At 32.4% G+C, this 17,424-nt stretch overlaps 1 protein-coding gene across 1 annotated transcript in view; it reads right to left on the bottom strand.

Moving 5' to 3' along the window:
* The window catches only part of LOC143230884 (uncharacterized), a 103,022-nt gene extending 86,910 nt beyond the window's left edge, over positions 1–16,112 (bottom strand). The window contains 4 exon segments of the mRNA XM_076465177.1: positions 160–318; positions 9,408–11,328; positions 11,330–12,340; positions 15,744–16,112. Coding sequence (XP_076321292.1) covers positions 160–318; positions 9,408–11,328; positions 11,330–11,956 — 2,707 coding nt within the window. The 5' untranslated portion in view covers positions 11,957–12,340; positions 15,744–16,112.
* Positions 16,113–17,424: the final 1,312 nt, after the last annotated feature.

Raw genomic sequence — 17,424 nt, 5'->3', positions numbered from 1 at the left:
TAAGTAGGTTTATTTAATTACATGTGTAAATAAAATTACAAGAGATTTATCCACAATGGACTATATGAACTATATCAGTAATTTGAAAATAATATGTATGACTGAAAAGAATCCTTTTATAAGAATGCGGCTATCACCTGTTCACCTAGGGCAAATTACCTGTTTTACTCTTGACTTCAGGTGGGTGAGTAATAGCAGGAAAAGCTGGTGTTGAAGAAACAGCAGGTGGAGCACTCTTAGGTGGAGATGGTGGTGTTGTGAGATATGGAACCAGAGAATGCCATGGGAAGATTGGAATTGGTTGTGCATCACTGCCTACTATAAAAGAAATGACATAATAAACAAATACAGTTTAATAAATATGGTAAGAAAATAAGCAACATATATATGTTTTGATGAAAATACCTGTAGGGTTCTTGAACATTAAAGTGAAAACAAAACAGATATGTTAATGTATGGAAACTATTCTATATTATAATATTCCAAAATGTCTGCCACAGTTTATACATAATTTCAGGCTTCAGTCTTCAATGAAATTATACCATTACCTTATTTATCTTACCTATTAATCTCCGTAGTATGGGATAAAAGTATATCAAAACATTTGAACACATTTCCATAAAAATAGTTTTAATGTTTCAATTTTTGATGTTTGTTAGAGGGTACAGATAAATCAAAAACACCAAACTATTATTTAAATTGATACATTATTTATAAATATGAGTAATAAGTTAGGATGTAGCAGATAGTTCAGTCATTAAAAATTTAGTAAAGTATTCAAAGTGAAGAAAGTTGTTGATTGGGTAAAGTTACTCAGTACGCATTAGTGAATTTGTTCATCTTATCAGGTGGTTAATCAGGTTCGTTATCAAATGTGGTAATTTTTGGTGAAAAGTTTTCTTATTGATGTCAGTCCTACCGGCAAAAATGACAATAGCAAACGTTTGTTTAAAAAACAAATGAATTCGTTGGCGTTATGTGGCTTTCGTATAATTTTGCCAAATAATTCAAAAGAACTTATCCAACTATATAACGCGTTAGAATAGTATTTGGCAGTGATTTACATTAGTTGGATCCCATTTGGCCAAGGCCACGGTTTTGAATGAGTTACAGATGGGATTGTATTCTGTACATTTTCGCTCGAAACATGTTTAACTTTTCAAAGAAACGTGTTCGTTAAGACTAAAAGTATGAAACATCCATTAAGTCACACATTTTATTTTACATGTTTAGCACGTTTTAGCATTGATGCAAACACGCTGAATCTGAAAGTTATTTTAGTTTATTATTATGTAATTATTTAAGAACTGTATACGCACAAAAAACGTAAATATACTTGTAGGAAGGAATTCCATGAATACAAAAAAAAAAAGTGTGTCTCGAAATAGTTCAAAGGTACGCTTTCTACACTACTACAAATTACTGTGGAAAGTTCTGTATTAGTAATTTCTTACAAAAAAGAACGTCTGACGTTACTTACTAAAACCAACTATTAATAATATGAAACCGAACACTAGGGGCTCAGCTAGAATACAAAACTTTTATAAATGTGTATATGTGTGAGAAACAGGGCATTTTTGAACACTTTTAAAATTGCAGTGAGAGTTCTCGCACATATACGGTATAGCAAGTTTAATAACATTGTAGGTGACCTTTAACGCTCTCGAGAACTAAGACTGTTGCTAGGCGACATATGGCAAAAAGACAACGTTACGAGCACGCGCCAGCTGTTTGATGATCGCAAAAGCGAAGCAGGTGCACTGAAAACAGACTGAGCATGATCATAAAGATCTACTGGATACTCATTTTGGATTTGTTTCTTTGCGCTGCAAATTCGAAAATCTGAAATCATTGGTGACGTTATTGCACGTTATTGAGCACAATTTGTATTTTTTAATAAAAACCTCCATGGTCTGCACATAAGTTATCCATTACATTTTATTAATAATTAATTAACTAAGCACTGGTATTTGATATGTTAATAAGATAAATCTTAACAGTTAACCAGCGTATAGTAATAACATTTGGGTGACAGTTGGTACCTTGGCCCACCATGACTGCCCCATTCATTCTATCCATTAACTGCTTATATGAAGCCCCAATTTCATAAGCATTCATCAAACCTTCTCTTGAACTTTTTTAATCAGGTTTTTTTATCACATTTGAATCAGTCTATTCCAAAGGATAATCACCCTGATCGAAAAATAAAACTACGTGATATGCAAATAAGTAGAAACTGCCAAATTTTAAATTTGTTCCCTAGTTCAACTACTCTTACCCTTAACGTAAATATTTGTACACATAAATCCTAACTATTCTCTTTACTGATAATATATCATTACATCATGACCTGTGTTTTCAATTACATGAAAAGACTGAAATGATTTATCAATGTCTTTAGAAATGACATGGTTCAAAGGTGAAAGAAAGAAAGAGAGATCACAAAAAGAAAGTGTTAAAAGGCCGGGTTTTATTTGGTCTTTGTACTGATTGCTCATTCTGATTTTGCAAGAATGTTTCTAATAAACATAACTGGAAGTTCGCGTTAATTACAAAACATAGGCATTTCACATGTGCATTAGTAATATTTCGTAAATCCTCATTTTATATGCTTTGACAATATATATAAAAATAAATGTATAACAAGAAGCGTTAAAGTTATGGTATCGGCCTGAAATTTGTTTGGGCGTATTAAATTAGCAAATATATATATTAGTTTGTAGTTTAAAAACATGTACAAACACATTAGTTTTCACTAAATAAAAATCATTGTTATAATAATTGGGTGAGTAAAAACATGTGTAATAACCCAGTGGTTGACCGCTTCTCAAAACTTATTATATGATGTCGAAATATTTAACGTTTTTTGAGTCCTTTCTTGCGGTTAACGCCCTCTATAGCAATAAACACCTACGTATTCTCGTGTGTTTCACCTGCACTGTACAAATTCGGTGATGTACTTATTACGTCATGACGCTACACAATACTAGCGCAAAGAGCTAATTTACATCTTCTACACGAATGAAAATGTCACATAAATTGAGATTATGATATATGATTCCATATACCCTGTCTACAATTTTGCGTGGTAAAGTGTACAAAATAAACAAACAGCAGAAGGTGAGAATATTTTAGTTAATAATATTGTTTTAACAGTTTACAGAAAGTAAGTAAACAAACATTAAGGTAGAATTAAGGGTAAAAATATATGCTAGTTTAAAACATAAATGTTCTGCACAAGACGTATGAACCTACTAGAATTGGGTAACGATGCCAGTTTGAAATCCTCACGGTCTCTTTTTTTGAAATTTAAAAATATTACCTTTCTTATCTTCTAGATATAAATTTGAATGAGAAAGAATGACTCGTAATAGAGTAGAATAGATAAATGCAACAATATAAGACATGGAAAATAAAGAAAACGTCCTGGGCATTGGGAATAAAAGCTATTGTGTAATAACGAGTAAAATTCTGACGATAGTTGTTGACTCAGACTAAAGGGTAACCATAATTTTAAGCTGATTATAAACATTGGTCACAATTTGTAATCTCGAATGCGTACGTACATCCGGGAAGTTCGTGTCAACGTAAAGATGTTGGTTTATTGTCTTTTATATTTTCTCTTTACGAAAAGTAAAGTTACTTTCAGAGTCACTGTGATATCAGGCTTTAACCTGACTGAACCTCGTTAGCTTTAATTAACAGTAGCGAAAAAAAAACAAAAAAACATGCGAGTCAATGTGCCTATCTTGGCTTTCTGCCAAACTAATTCCTCACTGTAGTTATATTTTTACAATGGCAGAATTATTACACATATCAAAATATAGTAATGACACGACAAAATAATAAAAAAAATATATGTATGGCACTATATTTTGCGACAATCCCGACAAAGATTTGAGTTAGCTTTCTTGAACATGCGTGTTTAGGACTAGTCTAGTGAATGTTTATTTAAATATATGAATATGTATACAATATTAAACTGTCACATCGACAGCAGTACAGTGTAAATCAATAGCAATGAGAGACAGAAAATCTGTAGTTTCACACTCTGACCAAAAATGAATATTGCCATAACGTAAAAAACAAAAAGTCCTGAAAAGGAGATGAATAAGCACGAGGAAAAATTTTACGACTACGAAATATATGATATATTTATAAGTGTATAGGGAAAAAAATAAATGCTCAATATTCAATAATAAATAGTGACAAGCAATGCAGTACACATTCTGTGTACTTTTAGTTTTACAAATGCAAAGTGTGTTTATGAAAAACCTATCCCCCACCAATACTGAATTATATGTTTATGTCCCTCCAATTGATAATATAGTAACTGTTGGTGATGTGCCTGATTCTTCAACTTAAATCAGAGAGTGTACAGAGATTGTCTCAGTAGCACATGGATAATACTGACGTCATAGCATGTGACTGGCGTGTGATACATAAATCTAAACATGATTTATGGATACGTTGAGTGACTACTACTAAAGATGAACTTGTACATGAATTTCTTTTACGGAGAATAAGGCTTAAATAATGCATCGAAGTTGAAGCCTCTCATGATGGTACAATTAGTGGTAGATACATCTTGTAATATTATAGAATATGCTGAAGTGTTGATTTCTCTCGCGTCGCTGGAGAACAGTACAGTAAACCAATGCTGGTTAAAGAGGTAGATTTGTAAAGAACATTGATTCACAAAACCTCTAGTTTGGCATGGCTTGTTAGTGAACTATTAATATACATTGTAATTCCATGAAACTGTTTCCTTGAATTCTGTTTTGTTTTTTTTTCATAAGCAATTTAAAGTTTGAGATAGTGTGCTGGATTTTAATATAAAATCTTATAGCACTTATTTGAATTGTGCAACCAGCGTTGACATGTGCAATCCCTATTGGTTGATATGTTAATAGAGCAGATATCCATATGCGCAACAAAGGCTCTTGACATGTTTAGATATCCTGTTCTAAAATTTTGCAAAGTACATACATTATTCGAAAGCTATCAGCAGTAATCTCATGTCACTTTCCCTAACAATTAGTTGTTGTTTTTGAAATAAGACTTGTAAATTGCAAGAAAATAATAGACGATAACACAAAAACTGTTTTAAGTCATAAACAGTGAATTTGTCTCTGACCTTTGACTCTTAACCTCCAAACGTTAGTCAGTTGTAGAAAACTGTATGCAGTACCGTTGTATTAGTTTCGTCAATATATAATTAATCATATATTGAAATAGTATGTCTACGAAACTGAGACGCACGTTCTATGAACACCGATATTTTAACTTTGACTCATGACCTTCAAAAGTCAATCAGATTGAAAACTTTGTATGCTAGTACTTGCTGGACAAGTAACCTATTCAACTAATCTTGATATATCCTTCTGTCTACGATATCAGAAATAAGATAAGCCAGTATGTCCTGCTTTGATTCGCAGTGTAGATATAATAATGAAAACTAAAATTGAAGAATATGCTTATTACACGATGGTTTCAAAACTGGTACTGTAAGGATAGTGTAGGACAAGACGTATTTATAGCGTAGTAGTTTGATACCAGTGTTCCTCTAAATCCTTTCTCTTTGACAGAAATATGTATGCATGTGACTTAAATGATATTGGAGATGACAAATTATCAGAAAAAACTAAATCAATACTAATGAAGCGTAAAATCATTCATTTTATACTAGGATTTGGATAGATTGGTCAATTCGATGGATTAGCCCATTTTCGTCATTTTCTTTCATTTTGGAATGACAGGTATATAATTTAACGGAGCATATGATTTATCAGCACACTGGTCACAAAGCAAAACCCAAAAACATGTTTTAGATCTGACCTTGATAATAAATAAGTGTTAATTATATTTTTAAAACGAAAATACTTCATTCGATGCTACAGCGACTTTAAATTGTATTTACGTCAGACACAATCTATTACAATGTCATATTTTACAAAAGTATAATTTTCTGTTCGTAATCACACTATATTTAGTGTCTGAGTAAGGAAACATATTATGCTAATACAATAATAGGGAATAAAACATCATTTTATAAGTATAAGGGAAAGGTTTTCTTGATGGTAATAGATTTAGTATCTTCCATCATCAATAAAATTCTTCATGCTTATAAATCGTTGTTTGCCCACCTATAGCTATATTTGGTGTTTAGTCTGCACAGATGTACAACCTAGGCAAAAACTACATTCCCCAAATGGTAACAGGGGAGTATGATTGATTAAAACCAAAAACTTATTTAATCTGTCAATGCAACTTATATGTGAAAGTCCTTGATAGAGAAGGTATTTTGCAAAATGTAAATGAGTATAGGCTATCGTGCACTATTATGCATGGGTACTACCACCGATGGCACAGCAATATATGTTATATCGCTAGAAACCGGGTTTCGATACTAATGATGAGCAGAAGATAGCCCTTTGTATAGCTCTGTGCTTAATACAAAAAATAAAAACAAAACAACCGATGGAGAGTGGTGGAATGGTAGTCTTAAACTAGTACAACTTCAAGAATATCTATGATATAAGTCATTCATTTTTTTTCTTTTTTACGTGGAAACAAGCTGTGTTGTGAAAATAAATGTACTGTATATACACAGGCTTAGGCCTACCTACTTCGAATTATCAGTCAGTCAGTGACCATCAAAACTTATCTGGAAGAATGCACACGTTTTAGGGTAGAAGTCAGTCTGAGGACCCATCAAGGGTCCGAGGCGACGAAACTCGCAGGTTTTCACATTTAGGGAAGTTTAAAAAATGTGTTGAACTCACAAATGAAGCTTGAACGTAACACACACAAACAAACAAAGATGAGTATCATTACATCTCCGCAACTCTCAACACAGCTTTCAAGCACTTCGGGGAAAGCCAAAACAGAACGTCGATGCATTCATTTACAATGAACACTACTGATTACGTGTCAGTAACGATACTACAATTAGTAAAGTGGTTTGACAGCTCTGACGCCTTTTGTTTTTCTTGTTCCCCAGTAAATTGCAGTCTTCCTCATCATCAGTGACATGTAAATTATAACTTTTCATTTACTCTTTCAACTTGCATAAATATATTGTGGTACGTATATTTGTCAATTTTTACACCTCTTCGCACTGGTACTGTTTACACTATTTGCACCTGAATCAAACTTGATAAATATCACGATGGACATTTCAACAAAAATCACTTTTTCTTTTACATTTTACATTGTGTTTTATACTTTAAAATAATTTGTCTCAATATGTCTACTAAATTAGAGCAGCTAGCACAGATATCCCTCGAGTAGCTTTGCGCGAAATTCAAAAACAAACAAACGAACGATATCAATTTAAAGATCAGTTACGTTCCTCATATTCAACAGGTTCTAAACCCTTCTTCCCCAAAGGTCATGCTGTCATATTAATAACCCCTCAACAATTATTTGTGTCTCATTTAATTCCCAATGAAATGAAAAACAAGGGGCCTATAACTATTACATTATTTTAGTGCATAAAATAGTTAATTTTTATTGCAATTATATGGACGCTGTATGTTTAAAATAATAAAAAAACAGGTTTCGTGAGGAACAATTAAACGCACGCGCAATATTTCAATATTTTTTGTCCATGCATAACTGTCGTAATGCGTTAGTCACGAAATTAGCTAAGCCGCTGCCTATAACATATTAAACACGCGCATATTCACATAGCCTAACTTAAAATAAAATTGAACTTATTTCACTTCATTCAACCCTCAGCATTAAAAAAATAATAATTATGTGCAGTAATGTCAGTTATTTTCATAAACTCATAATTGTATTAATATAAAAATTAATTCACAACAGGATGACAAAAGGTTAATTTTATCCTTCTTGCCCTATATTATAATAAATAGACACACAATCTATTTTTCCAAGCTAGCAAGTAAGCACGTGCACACATATCCTGTCATCCTTAAATTAGAGCAGCCATACTAGTGCTATCGAAGCGCCACCAAGGAATAATGTGATAAGTACAACGTTTTGGATTACAACGAAATAAACATTCTCTGTCTAAAAATGAAGACTTCAGTTGTTTTGTAATGTTACGTAAACCAATAACCTATCTTGTTCGTTAAATATTTGGTATATCTATATGTTTTTACACATTATAATGTTTTTCATTAATTATTATATAGTTACTACTTAATCTCTTTTTGAGTACGTTAAACTGGTATTTTCGCACATGGTTGAAAGTGACGTCGCGGGTCGCGGGTTCGAATCCCCGTCGCACTAAACATGCTCGCCCTTTCAGACATGGGGGCGTTATAATATGACGGTTAATCCCACTATTCGTTGGTAAAAGAGTAGCCTGAGAGTTGGCGGTTGGTGGTGATGACTAGCTGTCTTCCCTCTAGTCTTACACTGCTAAATTAGGGACGGCTAGCGCAGATATCTCTCGTGTAGCTTTGCGCGAAATTAAAAAAAAAATTGAATTTGACTACCTGAACCTGTGGTTCCGTATATCAGTGGGAGAAAAATGAATTGAAAAAAGTTAAAATGGGGAGCGACAATAAAGATTATCTTTGTCACAAAATCACAGCAGAATTATCTAGAAGTAAACGAGGATAAGAGATTGGAGCAACATCCTAATTTATAAGAAATAACGTCAGTGATAGTAGTAAAGAAACTTTAAGGCCAGTGGAATATTTATTTGGTCACTTACGAAATAACCTTTGAAAACCATTGTGCTAGCGCGAACCCCGCAAAGGGCCCCTGACAACCCCAGCTCCACAGGCCGATCGTGCTGTGACCCTTAAGCTGTTTATCAAAGATTGGCAGCTCTGTTGGTTTGCTTAACTTTGTTTACTGTATATGGGCTTTTCCCTTGCTAATATAATTTAAACTATATTAAAAAAAAAGAAAAGAGTTCCTGTACTTGACACTAAACACTAAGTGTTGCTATTAGTCTTAAAGTAAAGAAATGTACAACTCTATTTTTAAGTCGTTGCATACTGTCCAGCAATAGCTACAAGGATATAACGATATAACAGAATAACGTGTCTTCATCAAACAGTGTGTAAGCGCATGTCTGTACAAAGGTGGTTGAGGAAATTCCAAATTTTTATCTTTCTGACACAAGAACTCGAGTTGACGTGGGCGTATGTTATCAATATACAACTGTGTGAACCGTTTATGGTACTGTCTATCCCTGTATGTACATATACCTAATTAGTTAAGATGTAGAAGTAAATAAGCACAGAAGTCGAATGCAATGAGATACATACTACCGGGAAAAACGTTGTGTCATCAATAATTATCTCAATTACTTTCAACAATTATAGTACACACTAAACAGTACCGCGTGACCTTGCTGGAAGGGAAAATTCGTTAGCTTTCTTTTTTTTTACTTTTAAATATAAATTTACATAATATACACTAACCTTCTCTGTTGTTTAATCCGTTTGAGGTCTCATCAGTATTTTGAATTTGAACATTTGAATTTGATATTTGTGGCAGACACGGATGACCTTCATGGTTTGATTCAGACGTTCCCACTTCATTTAGCTTGTGTAAGTCATAAAGTTGCTTACTTTCAGAACATGGTATTTCATCATCCCTCTCACCAGTTTCAGTAATATGAATCAATAAACTTGACTTGTCAATATCTGTAGTTTTACATATTTTGTCTCTGTTAGTGTAAAGCTTTTGCACTTGACCAGAAGATATATACTGGCAACCCTGAAACTGGGTTTTTATAACAGACGATCTATCACACTGGTTGATTACAGCAACAGGTGCTAAAATTTGCTTCTGTTGTGTAGAAGACTCTGAATTAGCTAAGTGGATGGTTTCTTCACCAGAATGATTGCAACTCGGAAGCACCTGCACAAGGGGTACAGTTCTAGTCAAAGGAGCAGAGGATTGAATTACAGATACTCCATCTTGCCCACGTGTTGTAACCACACATACCACAGCATTCTGTCCACTTTGTTGAACCATAGAAGCAGGTTGGGTTGTTGGAAATCCACCAAAAATTGAATCACATTTTCCATCAGTATGGTTGTAGTCAACATGTGGAAAAGTTACATTATGCAATGATGATGCTGAAAAACATACACCCATTGAAGAATGTTCAGCAAAAGATCGCTGCTGAACACGTGGATCTCCAATTGGTGTAAAATAATTGGTCTGGTTACTAGCAGTTGTATTTGGCAATGGACTGTGCTTGTTGTAGGCTGATTGAGGGGAAATAGGTAAAGGTGTGCTTCCAGGAGTTGTTGGACCTGGACTTCCTAAAGATACTAACATATTTGCTGCCTCTGTCTCATCCATGTTAAAAGATCCTTGTAACTTTTGTTCTTTATCTTGAAATATCAGATGGCTTTCAGTTTCATCTCCCAGATCTTCACTCTCCCATTCTGTTTCTAATCCAGATTCTGAATTTTTTTGTGTTGCTTTAATATGCCCTAGAAGAGAAGAAGATGGTACTGACAAAGTTTTACTTTTAGACGATAAATGCCTGGAACAATAACCTTGACGCTGAGACTCTTTAGTGCATCCTTCTTTGGAGCAAAGCCTCCTCCACTGTTTTCCATTGAATTTCTTCCTTATTCCACTTGGTGTAGCTACAATATCTCCCTTTTTGTATTTTTGGGCCGTTAATGCTGGTGATCGAGAAATACCAACTTGTTCTGAAGTTGTTGTGTTTGTCTTGTTTACATCACTTTTACAGTTCACCAAAGCAGGTGTCAAATTTTCTCTAGATAATGAAGAAGACTGTGAAGTGGAAACAGAAGGTTCCAAAGGTAAATTAGCTTCAAACCTCATTTCCTCCTTATTAAGTTCATCATCGGAAGATTCGTCATCATCACATGACTTCCCCAAAGAAACTACTGGAACAATATATGATGAATGTGGCCAAGAAAGTGTTGGAGTTACTCTTGTAGTTGCTGAAGTGATATCATTGGTTGTAACTTCCAATCCTTGATATAAAGATGGTTGGAATGTTTCTTGATCATTCATGACCAGCATGGATGATTCAGGCTGCAAAACTGGAAATACTGTTGTTTGACTATGTTGTTCTTTAAAGTTCCACCCATGAGGCTTAGAGGCTTGCATTGACTTAACATGTTGATGTATGACTGTGGTTGAATCATTTGCACTTTGTGGAACCTTTGAAAAAATTTGTGGGACTGATGAATTATCAGAAATACCTAATTCTGCCCACCAAGGAGGAAGTTTTAATCGTATGCTTGCTCTAGAAACTTTAATATAGTTGCCATCAGTCTTTTTTAAACAAATCATGTAATGCAGCAGCTTTGGAAATAATTCCACAACAACTCCTTCCACAAACACCTTTTTTTGTATTATCGACTTGTACACAAACTTCAGATCCTATAAAAACTTGTTCTGGAAAAGGGCTATGATCATTAATAACATCAAATCTTCTTTCATCATCAGCTACTACATTTGAAAAATAGGAGACACAGTGTTCTCCATCAAAAAGTACACCAATATCACAATTGTTTTGAATTTCCATGATCACACCTGGATGATATAGCCCATCATGTTTTGCAAGAACCCTATACCCTTTCCATTCATTTAAGTCTATATTTATGGTATTCACACAGTTAGAATCACCAGTTTTATAGGTTTCCTTAAGTGCGGAACATATTGTAGAAATTGTATTGAAAGAAGCCAGTTCATGAGGCTGTTGTTTGGCAGGTATACAACTTTTTTCACTGTCCATGGAATAATTCTCAATTAAATGAAACTTGCGTTTCTTTGGCAGCTTTTCAGCAGCTCGTCTTAGCTTTTCATCATCATTCTTCTCTAACATTGCTATATCTCCTTCAAATCTATTTTCATCTTCTTGGAGTGAAGACATTACTTGTACCTGAGAATTATTCAATTTTACTGATTTGTTTTTCTGATCCTTTACTTCTAAAACAAATGATTTTAAATTCTGCTTGTTTTTTTGAAGATACATCCACTGAAGATGTTGCTAGACTATGTGGAGTTGCCATGTAATCACCCAGTTCTTTACCACCTCCATTATGTGGATGTTCTTCCCCATTTAATGAATAAGTTTCTTCAGTACACTGAGTTTTATTACTTGAAAGTTTAACTCTTTCAATATCAACAACAGTTGAATTTTTGACTTGCTGATTATGAAATGATTCTTTCATATTTTTCTGATGTGCTCTGTGTAATTTTGGCAAATGAGACTGACTATTTTTACAAGATCTGGTAAATGATTTCAATTTCATACTCTCTATCTCAATACCATGATTCATGGACGTAATCACATTTATAAAAAAATTCCATAAGAGAAAAATATTTCCATTTCTAACTCCGCTTTTGAACAGATATTCTAAAGAAGGAAAGAAAATAAGTATCTGATAAATACATATTCAAAATGCTTTTTTAATTTAGCATTTCTTGAGTTTCATTAAAAGTAAGATTAAACCTAAATGCTAGTTAAAAGATATTTGGAGCTTTGCAAGTATTATATAGTGCATACAATGGCATACATGTGAATATAATATGGATATCCACAAACATCATTTATAAATATGGTCACTAGAGGGTTTCTGCATAGTACATTCCTTGGTATCCATCCAAATGTATTGCAGATTAGTAGTATTTTGACAAAACTACCTATTAGTTGACTTCTAGTTAAATTTATGTATTTAGACACGTATAAAAACATATAAATCAAATTTTGTCCTATTAATAATAAATACATATTACAAATTCAATGTATTGAACATGATTACAGTATGGCTAAAACATTCTGGACAGTTGAAAACAAGCATGTATAAAACAATACCTTTGACATTTGTTTCCAACATCAATGTCAGGATTTTAGTAAACTAAAGCAGAAACTCACTTTTCACTGGAATAATAATTATTTAATGGTATGAAACCATACTATAATAGTCTCTTCCCAGTAGTTAAGCTCTAAACTTATTAAGATAAAATGTACCAGGGTCAAAAAGCAAGCTTACATGGTTACTGGCATTGTATTTTTTGTGCACCTGCATCCTGCAAGATCTTGGAATTGTGTTAATACTTCAACCATAAGATAGTGGGACCAAATATAACATAAGTGTTCAGGCACCATGGACAGATATTCAATGTTTACATGAGGGAGGAGAGTTTCTTTTTTACATTTGAATGTATAGAAGAGCAAATTAAGCATGAATGTTTAGTTTGATGTTTTTAATAGAGTAATAATTTCAGCTATTAGTGCATTATTTACATATTATATTTGTTTGTTTTTTATAACAAATAAACATAAAAATAGTGTACACTTTAAACAAATATTTCAATTGTAACATTTTTCAGCTTATTACAAAGCCTAAAATAGGTAGTTTAAATAGTATTTTAATTTTGCAGCAAAGAATAGCTTTAGAAATATTTGAAAATATCCGTTAAATATAGTTTTAACTGGAATGTTTATTAAAATATTTTTCCAGCACTAATCCATGGAAATCTTGTTTCATTTTTAATCCATTTCATATAATTAAGATGACAACTAACAAATAATATAAAAAGTGTAAAACAACTTTCAAGATAAATGTATCAAAACAGGGATAATGAAAACAATAGACATGAATATTCTAAGATAAATAAACAAGTTAGTTTCAGGTTATATTATTTAAAATGTGTAAGCAAATCAGCAATTATTCATTTAGGTAGCCTGATATTGAGGTATGATTCTTATTTGTAAACATGTGACACAAGAAGTGTTTTTTTTCCTAAGTTTCTCAACTGAGTATTTCTAGTTACAAGCAAGAACATGAAAAATTGATCAATAATATTATTATTCATATCATGTTAACAAAAATACAAATATAGAACATATGTTTAGGAAAACAGTTCAACTATTTTAAGCAAAAAGAATTTCCTCTCAGTATTAGATATAAATGTATTTGTGCATTTACTGAACTTGTATGTAAAAACAACTTATATTACTCAGTTGAATTATACTATGTAAATTTAAAAAACTAAAACAGAACTGAAATAACAATGTTTATGCATAACCAAAGGTGACTGGAATGTTCAAAACTTAATTAAAATTAAGTAACAAATACATGCAGAACTTAAAAATCAGAACTTTACATTAAAGCAATTTACAATTTTATTTTTAATTTAAATTAAAAGTCCAGTGGGTGGTATGACCAGTTTGCCCCTGTGTATGACTTTTAGTAACAACATTTTCTATTTTATGACATAATTAATAAGTCTGATATTACTATTAAAAAAAATTAAATCAGTGCTTCAGCTGAATAATATACATTTTTAACAACAAATTAACCAAATGTATTTAATCAAATGGGAATTTTTTTAACTTCTGAGAATGATCTATTTTTAAATGTAAGTGAGAAAGCAACACTTACATCACTGATCAGTCCTCTAACAGCAGTAACTAATATTGGATCAGTAGTCTTTACTGACAAATAACTAGTGAGGTTATACCAAAATAGTCTGTTAAAACCTTTTACTTAATCTTTATTTTAAGAATTTCTATAAATCTTTTACATATAAAAAAATATAAGAAATCATAGTATTTATTTGAAGAACTTTGCAATTTTTGTCAACTGATGTACACATGTTAATATTTGACTACCACTCATAACAAACTATTTGATCTATAAATAAAATCTGTATTGTAGAATGATACAGTAATATATCAGAAAAGAGTATATGTAGTTGTATTTTAATTAATACCTAACATTAAAAACCAATGAAAAACTGTTTAAGAAAACATTAACCACCATGTGTAGAAAAAGTTAAAGCATATAGTGGTCTACCTCCTACAAATTGAGATTAGTTAATCTACCAACCTTTAATATGTATTTATATTGATAGAAAAAATTAATTGCTGTAAAAAAGACTCGTTCTGACCACTACCTGTCATTACATATAAAAAAGATGAGATAAATGTAATAATAAAGTTAATATACATTAAGGATATGTATATTAACAAACTGAATCTTTAGTGGGGCCACTGTAACTTAGAATAGCTGCATCAATAGTGTATTATTAATATTATATATATAAAACGAATTCAATTCAAACTAAAACTTTTAACAGCAGCATCGCCATGTGAATGAAGACTATCACCAGAAGTGTAGCATGTGTATTTCATCACGACATACTTGTGGGAAAAATCGTTTGTGGAAAAACCTAATTTGTTATAAACAAATTACAATTTACAAAATAACTTATTTGGTACAAATAGTAACAATAATTACTGATGGCAGATGACTGACTCTGATAATAGCGTTAGTTAAGATGTATTTGCATGCATTTGTCAAGACATTCATTAATAAAGAATTATTTCTTATGTAAACAGTAAAGTATGTTCACCGGAATGCAGCCGCTCCCACAGTTCACTTGTCATTCCTTAAAACCACTGAGCTAAAGGATTCAAACACCTACCCTGACAAGAACCGGAGCTAAATACAAAGTTTCTATCACACGTTGTGACAATGTTCCTCAGTCTTTTCTTTCCACATAAATGATATGGTAGTTTAGCATATCACAACAAATAGCTACCGTACAAAAATATAACAAAATTAGTGCACGCGTAGCCTACTTCAAATTATATATACTACCTTAAGTGATGTAGATAACACTAACAGTAACATTACCACAGTATCGGTACCACTGACAGTGACAGTAACTTTATTTCCTAAATATCGTTACATACGCTATATAATATTATAAAACGATTGTTAGAGTGTATAAAGCTTACACAACCTTACCGATAACGTCACAACGAATTACATAATAACAATTTTTCGAAGTTCTTTTCCAGTCTTGAAACTTAAAAGTAAATATACTCTTTGTGTCAAGTCTTGTGGACTCTGCTTAGTGAATCTTCTGTGAAGCTTGCTATTTAGAAACAAGACGTCAGTCACACTCGTACATCCAATTCATTCTCGAGTCTAAAGTACCCTACCTTAGCAACGGAGCATGCCAACTGAAGGCCTTGAGCTAAAAATGGTGAATGAGTAACTTACTTCCCCACAACCAGAAACAGGATTGGCAAAAATTCAGTCACGTGCACGTCTAAAGAAAAATTTCCAAATGCCTATTGGTTGAAGGATTTTTTTTCCCCTTTAACTGCTCCAATGGTGTTTATTCACCCTTACCTCAAACGTACCTCTAATAATGTCAATCTTTAATTGCTTGGTACAATTGCACTGCAGATATTATACAAGTTTTATAGGTTGCAAGAATCGGTTGTGTTTTCGCTCTTCCATTCCAAAAGTTAGACAAAATATGCTACTGCTGCATTTTCAAGTAAGCTAGTTTATAAAGAGGCTTAACATTCAACATCCAGAGAGACTTGATACGCGTGGCCCAGCTGACACTTTCCCGGTATCACTGGGAGAATAATGACATCGTTGGTGAAATAACCAATCATAGCACTTCTTATATGCGACGCAAGAGTGTTCCGTTTTTGTTTTGAATACCTAGACGCGTGTGTACCTGTTTGAACTTGTGTGTTTGTACTTGCACGAAAGTATTGTAACATGTTGTGACTAGTAAGCAGAAAGTTTTCTGCAGCATATAAAGCGAAGCAATCTAGCAATGAGAAATATATATATATATATATAACATCATTTAAAACGATTCCATTCATTATAGCAGTTCCTCAATTTGTCCGTGGTAAGCTTTAGTGGTTATAATGCTGGGATTTCTTATCCTGTTCCTGTTCTTGGCATATCAAAGATAGCACTATGTGTAATTCTGTGAATAAATAATAAAAAAAAAATTGTCATTATAGTATCATCTATAACATTTTGCTATCAAACCAGCATTCTTTTGTTATGAACTGAAACGCACACATTGTAAAACAACCACAAAAACACTCGTATTCGTGCTTCAGTATCTGAACTTGAAAGTCTTCTAAAATTAATGAATATTCTTTTATGCTGTCATCTAATTTTATTACTTAATTATAACCATACTGAATTATTTTACTTAATTACAAATTTCAAAACTGTAGTTTCAGTATATACAAGTTATCTACAATGTATAACGGTGATTAAGTTTTAAAACGCCAATTGTGAATTTCATGTTAATGCTTTGATTCAAAATCTCAAGTATATTTTATGGATAACACAAGTTTGTTAATAAAAGAAGTTCAAGTTTAATTGTGTTTTGGTAAAAGTATACTTTGTCATTTTAGGAAAACAGGAAATTTTAATCTGTGAAATTTGTGCATCATCAAGATAGGAAGTTCGTAACTTGTTATTCTAATATCCAGTTTAATTCACAAGTACACTCTCATCTTATCAACATTTTGTTTAGCCCCTTTCAAAATATTTTGCATGAATGTAAAAATCACCAATTTGTTCAATTCCAGTATTCATTTGGTATTATTTCAAAATTATACATTCAAAATGTGTAATTTCGTGAAATGTGTCTATATATTAT

The sequence above is a fragment of the Tachypleus tridentatus genome, chromosome 10, assembly GCF_004210375.1.
Source record: "Tachypleus tridentatus isolate NWPU-2018 chromosome 10, ASM421037v1, whole genome shotgun sequence".
Lineage (NCBI taxonomy): Eukaryota > Metazoa > Arthropoda > Merostomata > Xiphosura > Limulidae > Tachypleus > Tachypleus tridentatus.
Note: the sequence above shows the minus strand (reverse complement) of the source record. Positions and strands in the feature narration are given on the sequence as shown.